At 34.5% G+C, this 7,779-nt stretch overlaps 1 protein-coding gene across 1 annotated transcript; it reads left to right on the top strand.

Moving 5' to 3' along the window:
* The first annotated feature begins 4,829 nt into the window (after positions 1 to 4,829).
* Positions 4,830 to 5,829, top strand: LOC110712296 (zinc finger MYM-type protein 5-like). Its single transcript, XM_021890753.1, has 3 exons — positions 4,830 to 4,843; positions 4,962 to 5,015; positions 5,169 to 5,829. Exons 1-3 carry the CDS (start codon positions 4,830 to 4,832, stop codon positions 5,827 to 5,829), a joined length of 729 nt encoding a protein of 242 aa, XP_021746445.1.
* The last annotated feature ends 1,950 nt before the right edge of the window (positions 5,830 to 7,779 follow it).

The following is a 7,779-nucleotide window of genomic DNA, read 5'->3' as shown; positions in this document are numbered from 1 at the left end:
GAAAATCTAAGACATTACCGCCACTGTGAAAACGGCTAAGACAATTATCAAAGACACACAGCGAAATACTATCTTTAAAACCATTCCAAACAAGTCAACTTTAAAGGTCAAACCAACGAAAGTAAAGTCAAACAAAGTCAACCAACAACTTGGAACCATTGTAAACCCTTAACAAAACCGAATTAAATATTAAAAACCCTTGCGTTAGTCTCACAAACAAAATATATGATAATCAAACCAATAAACCACATCATATTATTATGGAAACTAAACATGATTCGCTCTTCACTCATGCCCATCATGAATATGCTTCATCACCCGAAAGGATTCTCCTCACTTTGTCCCCACTATAAGGCCAAGCAAATGAAGGAATCATGTCTTAGATAAGTGCAATTACTAAATATATTAAGGATCATTATTATGGAGATAATAAGTTCATTTTTTGGGCCGTCGTTGTCTGTTGCTAGATATGATAAATGATCTTTTGGCTAGTCAAATAGTCCAAAGCCCAATAGAATGGATTCTATAAGGCTATGAGGTCACACAACAAGGGTATTAGGTTAAACAAGTAAGAGACCCATTAATGGGCCTCATGAGATCATGAAAAACCATAAGGAATGTTGGGCTCTGTTTGATTAGGATTAGGAGTTTGGGCTTGACATTGACTCTGATTTAGAGATATGATCTACAAATAAGATCCATGACTTAGATTGACATAACAATTGACAAGTCAGTTAATTGTAACTCAAGCAACCAAGTCCCAAAGCCCTAATCTCTCTCTCTCTCACTCTCACTCTCACGACCCATCTCTCTCCCCCCCTCGTCCGTACGGCCGGCCACCCTAGGTGGCGTGTGTTGTGGTTCGTGGTTATTAGTGTTTCTCTCTTCTCCGTAGAAGATTAATTGAAAGGGTTCAATTACAACTAACTAGCATTAGTGGAGGTTTAATATGTGCCCGTGGACTAAGTAAAGAAATCATGTTTGGGACTCTTTGTCTCCTGTTTGTTCCTGCTCAATTGCCAGTGGAATCACGCTTCAAAGGTATTATCAATTGTTCTTTATGTGTTATGCATTGATCTTGGTGTTTAGATGCTTATGAATATGATTCATGCAATTTCGTAAAGTCCAACAGCAAGGCCACCCACCAAAACACAACATAAGTCCAGCCAAACAATCAACACCCTTATACAACGCAAATGCTGAAACAAAAGAACAAAAAAAAAGAGAAAGACTAGCTAATCAAACAACTTCAAGCTACTTATTGCACTAGCATACTCTAATTATGTAACATACCTTCCACAATTATTACCAAGTTCACATGATGTATCATAGGGAGTGTTAAATTCTCTAAAACCTTTATCCAAAGCCCATTGAAACCCATATATGCATGACATTGCCTCTACAAGTGAAGTTGATGTAAAAACCCCCAACTTACTTTTGCTAATGATTCGATCATCCAACAGGTCACCATTATCCGAACACCATCCCATCTCAGCTTTGTGACTTGGTGAGTATCTTTGAACCATCTATTTGTAGAGAAAGTAAAAAGCACTCCCTTGGTTGAGCGATCCAATAGGAAGTGGAAGACAATGATTGTGGAGTTTGATTCCACAAATTCATGGTTTAGCCTTTAGGAGTTGGGGAAAGGGTTAAAAAATCTCCATCATAAAGTTGTTTAAATGGGGTTTGACTCCACAAATTTGTGGTTTTAAAATAAAACTTTCTCACTAAACCAAACCAACAACGCAACAAGCCTTATTTGAATCTTTTCTAACTAAACCAAGCCAACAAGCCGTGTTTAAATCTTTCCACAAACCAAATTTTACTTTCTTAGTTTTTTTTTTAGTTGACATCGTTTGATTTTTACACTATTCACACATTGCACTTTGACTAGCTTTTGTGATTTATAGATACGATAAAATATAGTCTTGTGATATCTTATCTAAATAGTCTCGATATATATATTTTATTAAGAGCACCAGAATTCAAGAGGATATCTATCCTTTTACTCTCCTTTTATGTACTTTTTAGCTTCCTCATAAATGTTGGGTTTGCTAAAAGGATCCTATCTTGATTAGGAAACCAACATTTCCTTTCCGTGAAAAGGAAACCAAGCCTCGACCCACGTGCCAAAATGTAAAGAAGAAAACAAAAGAAAAAGAAGAAAAAAGTGATCGTTGGGAGCAAAATGCCAAACAACTACAAAAAAAACGGTAATTTGTCAAAGCAAGCACAAGTAAAGTTGTGACACTTGTCACAACTTTAGAGGTCACATATTTTTTGTGACTTAAGTCTCTAAAACGGCTATATTTTGTTAATGGTAACTTATTTCAAAAAACCAAAACACCAACGGTCATAAAAAAAAATTTCTGTATAAAATGAGTATAATTTTTCCATATTTTCATACACTTTCATTTTTTGCATTTTTCCTCATTAATCTCTGAAGGAGTTATGTCTTCGATAAGTGCAATTACTAGATATATCAAGGATCACTATTATGGAGATAATAAGTTCATTCTATAGGGTCGTCAATGTTTGGTGCTAGATATGAAAATTGATCTTTGGGCTAGCTTAATAGCCCAAAGCCTTATAGAATGGATCCTACAAGGTCACACATAAGAGTATTGGGTTAAAAAAGTTAGAGGCCCATTATTGGGCCTCATGAGTTCATGAAATACCATGTTGATGATTGGGCTTGGATAGTTAGAAGAGTCTAATGGGTTTTGGACTTGACATGGTTTTATTTCTAGATATGATCTATAAATATAAACCATGCCTAGGGTTGCATGACATAACAATTGACATACAGTAAATTGTCACACAAGCAACGAAGCATCCCAAAACCCTAATTCTCTCTCTCTACTCGGCCCTCTTTCTCTCCTCCTTGTCCGTACGGCTCTCCCTTGTGGGCGGCGCGTGTGGTGGCGCGTGGGTGGTGTTGTGGTGTGTTCGTGGCTCGGATCTCCATTGAAGGTTGATTGAAGTGTTCAGTCACGACTAACTAGCATTAGTGGAGGTTTAATCCGTGCTCGTGGACTAAGTAGAGGAATCACACGTGGGGTTCTTGTTCTCCTTATTGTTCTTGTTCGATCACTTGTGGAATCACGCTTCAAAGGTATTATTCTTACTCTTTATGTGTTATGCATGAGATCCTTGTTTAAGTGCTATATGAATATGATTTATGATTATTTCCGCTGCGTAGTACCTATAATCCCCTACAGTGGTATCAGTTAGCCTCTTGCAATTACATATATTGAGTATTAACCCTTTGATAATCCACAATTTTAATTCAATTAGGAGGGAGAATAATTTAATTATGGGTCAATTATTATATTAAATGTGATTTAACAATATAAAATCATTAAAGTTGTTTAATTTGCTCCATATTAGCTTTAAATTGATCCGAAAATAGCCCTATAATATTCAAAAAATTCGAACCCCCCCCCCCTTAATATTCGAAAATTTCAAAATCATTAACCCCAATTTATGAAATTTGTGTTTTTGGTTTTGATTTAATTCGAAAGTTTCATGTTTAAAGAATTTAATCTATTTGATTTCATGTTAAATTATGAATTTTTCATATCAACCTATTTAATTTAAAAGTTAAATTGAATTGGGATTAAATTCATGAAGAACCCTAATTTTAAAATTGAATATGATTTAATTTTAAAATTAGATAGACCACATTAATTTTATTTTTAATAAAAATGTTTTGTTTTAAATTTTAAAAAAAAAAATTAAAGAGGCATTGAGGTACGGCAGCCGCGACTGGGTGGCGCAAACACGGCGACTGCCGCACCGGTGGTGGTCCAGGAGGGAGGGTGGGCTGGGTACGGGTCGGACAGGGGGCAGCGCAGCAGTGCACCACCCCGATGTGTGTGCTGCTGCTGCTGTCCACGCAGGGGCCGTATCTGGGCCGGGGCAGCTAGGGCGCCCGCCCAGGGCCCCAAAATTTGAAACCCATATTCGTATATATATAAAAAAAATACTGATTATACGAAATAAGCGGCGTTTATTCCAGACTTCAAGTTAATCAATCAATTTATTCCCACAAAAATCCCCTCAAATTAATTCCTCCTAGAAAATAGCCCCTTCATCTTTGGGAAGTTGAATTTGCCAAATTAATTCCTATAATCTACCCAAATACAACCGTATAATCTTCAATTTCATTCCTGAAATCAATTATTTTTCTGATTTTTCATCTTCTTTCCCAAATTAATTCTAAGAAGATGATTTCCCCCATAAACGTTCATCTTTGCAATCAATTTTCAACGGGATCAAAGTCTAAGAATTTTCCTATAAATTATACTCTTTTAATTGTTCTTCACTTATCAATTTTCTTAATCACTTTTTCTATTTGTATCTATTATTTTTTCACCATTATTATGGAGTTTGGCTTCGATGTTCGAAGATGAAATCAGAATTCAGAAATCATACGAGTACGGAGTATCAGAGTATTTCTTGAGATTTCTGAAATCATACGAGTAAGTTCTTAAATTTAATTTTTTTTCCAGCAATTTAAAGCAATTAATCTATTTTAATTTATGAATAATTCAATTTAAAGAAATTTAAAGATGCTACATGAAATACATTTTTCCAGAATTCCAGTTAGTTCTTATATTATCAGTTTGCTTGAATTATGAATATGATATTTGATTATGAATTATCAAATTGTCAAATGATAATTTTTAATTATGAATTTATGAATTATCTTATCACTTTATCAGTATCTCTACCCAAAAAAAAAAGTTATTAGTATCACATTTTTTGTGAAATGTCGATTGATAGATTTTAATTATGGTCTTTAATTCTTTATGGATTAATAAATTATGAGTGTATCAGTGTATGATATTATTACAAATTCACCATATGTCCATATGTTTAATTGTTAAGTGGTAAATGATATATTTAAATAATGTATTATTCAAGTGTACTGAATTTATAATTTTATGTTATTGTAGGTGTTGCCGATATTTGGACTTTTCGGATTTACTATTAGCATCTTGCGAGATTCGGTGATATTATTCTTTAACTTTTATTATATTATTTATTTTAATAATATTTTCGAGAAAACATGCATCCGGACATGATAAAAGGGAAAAAAGAAAACGAGCCCAACATTTGATTGAATCTCAAAGAGGAGCATTAGATAATTTTTTTTGTAATAGTCGAGTGGAAGAATCTTCGAATTACTTGAATAATGATGATAATTTTAATGATGTGCCAATTGTCGATGTTCCTAATGATGTGACAATTGTTGATGTTCCTAATGATGAGCCAATTTTCGATGTTACTAATGATGTGCCTAATGTTGATGTTCCTAATGATTTGCCAAATGTTGATGTTCCTAATGATGTGCCAAATGTTGATGTTCCTAATGATATGCCAAATGTTGATGTGGGTATTAATGAACACTTTATCCCTCCTTTTGATATCTATGATCCTAGAAATTGGGGTTTAATTGATGCTAAAACTAGAGATATTTTGATTGAAAAAGGACCTATAAGAGAATTAAATCTCACATTTCCTATCGATAGTTTTTATAGGCGTTTTTCATATTCTTATTTTATAAGAAAGTTGAGTAATGGGGAAACTTCTGATAGAAAATGGTTGGTTTATTCAAAACATGTTGATAAAGTATATTGTTTTTGTTGTAAATTGTTCACTTCTCAAAATAACAAAACTCTTTTAGCAAATGATGGAGTGAATGATTGGAAACATTTGAGCGAGAAACTCAAACTACATGAGAATAGAGTTGAACAATTGACTAATATGAGTATTTGGAATGAAACAAGATTGAGATTGAATAAGAACAAATGCATTGTGTAGGGAATAGTTTCAAGCCTTTAAAAATCCCACTAGCTTGAACCCCACTGTGATCATACACTAAAGTACGGTGGCGTCCAAAAGGGAAGAAGATAGAGCAAAAGAGTCGCCAACAAGTTTTTAAGGAACTTGTAAACCGTTCACGAGGTGAAGGTTACACCCCTTAACGATCCAAGAGATCGTCAACTCCATAAGGTCATGAACCAAATAAGGGTTCGGGGATGATGGTACAAATCCAACCTAAAAGAGATTGAACCTGCCCTAATAATAGGCCTCTACTTTATTCTGCTCGTATTCATGTGCGCTTTCAGACTAACATACAATAGGATTAACCCTAAACCTGTTTAATCTATGTTGTTTGAATATAATGCACAAATAAATCTATTATTGGTGATCACTTGAAATTATAATCACAATTAACCCTAAACAATATTATTAATTATCTTATTAAGCGTGATTATAAATACCAATTCCCTTTAACCTGCAATAAAGGTGATCAAGCAATAACAATATAAAATAATATGCATATCAAGCAACATAATAAATAATCATAATCATCATAATAATCATAAACATTAGGAAGAACATAGGAAGCATCATACTTTTAAATCATACTTGATATTAAAGATACCCTAGACATGATACTAGGAATCATAAATAACAATCTAAGCATGATATCTACATCATAAATCAATTAAACCAATTAAAGTACTTACTTTGATGCCTCGTACCTCTTTCCTCAGAAATTAAAACCTTTCACGTCTAGGGCGAAGGCAACTTCGAATATGGCTAGGTGTATCAAGATCTTGTGAATGCGGAATTTTGTATTAAAGAGCAAAGTTTTGAAAGAATGCTAAGAGATTAATGATTCATAAAGTAATTGTTGACGATTGATGATTGTAGATGATGAATGAAAACGGAGTTTATTAAAACTTAAGAATTGGTGAACGATAGATGTAGATGATTATTGAATATTAATAATCCTTGAATGAAAACGAAGTTTTTAATACGATATTTATAGACAAAAACATCCAAAAAAGATAATTTATCAAAACAGAGTCTGAAGATCATAAAACTAACTTGGCGCCAGCCCTGGCTCATTGGCGGCAATGGCTGGCGCCAGCCCTGGCTCATTGGCGCCAATGGCTGGCGCCAGTCCTGGTTCCAGGCGCCAAGGCCTGGGGTTGGACGCCAAACCGGATTTTAACGCGTTTTCGAAAATCTGATAATTTTACCGTACTGGAAGATAAAATAATATAATTTCAGGCTAGTTGATCTAATTAAAACTCTGAAGAATCCTAATAGAATTAAGAATGATAAGACCTTCTAGAATGTTCTAGAAGACCAAAACCATTCCTAATTACATTAGGAATGATAAATCATATTAGGCCCTCCCCTAGATCATTGGGCCGTACTTAAAGCTCAAACCAGGCCCAGTTTAGTAAATTGGCCATAAATTCCTCAATATCCATCGGAATTGGGCTTATAATATATCGTTGGAAAGGTCTTTGCAAGCCCCATCCAACTACACCACTATTGGACCTATATCATAGACCAACCAAACTGGATTGGCTGTTTTCTTAAAATAAAGTTTTCAAAAACAGAGAGAAGAGAAAAGAAAAGAAAAGAAATTAAACTTTCTGCAACACTAGACCTTTCCACACTTTCGTTTCATTCGATTATGATTCGATGTGAAAGGCACTTATCACTGGGTTTGGTTTTGGGGAGACACAAATGGGTGTCTACAGAAGCCCCCACTTTGACTGAGTTTGGAGAAACGCAAGTTTTGAAAACGAAAGTCAAAGTATCGATAGGGACGGAGAATGATTCAGAACGTTCTGCGATCCTAAATCAATCATATAACGCCGATACCTGCAAACTAGCGTTAGTTAAACAGATAAAAGAGTTAAGAAACGAGTATCTTGCACCGTCGGGCACACGTCTCTAAAAGTA

Source organism: Chenopodium quinoa, unplaced genomic scaffold (assembly GCF_001683475.1).
Source record: "Chenopodium quinoa cultivar QQ74 unplaced genomic scaffold, ASM168347v1, whole genome shotgun sequence".
NCBI lineage: Eukaryota > Viridiplantae > Streptophyta > Magnoliopsida > Caryophyllales > Amaranthaceae > Chenopodium > Chenopodium quinoa.
Note: the sequence above shows the minus strand (reverse complement) of the source record. Positions and strands in the feature narration are given on the sequence as shown.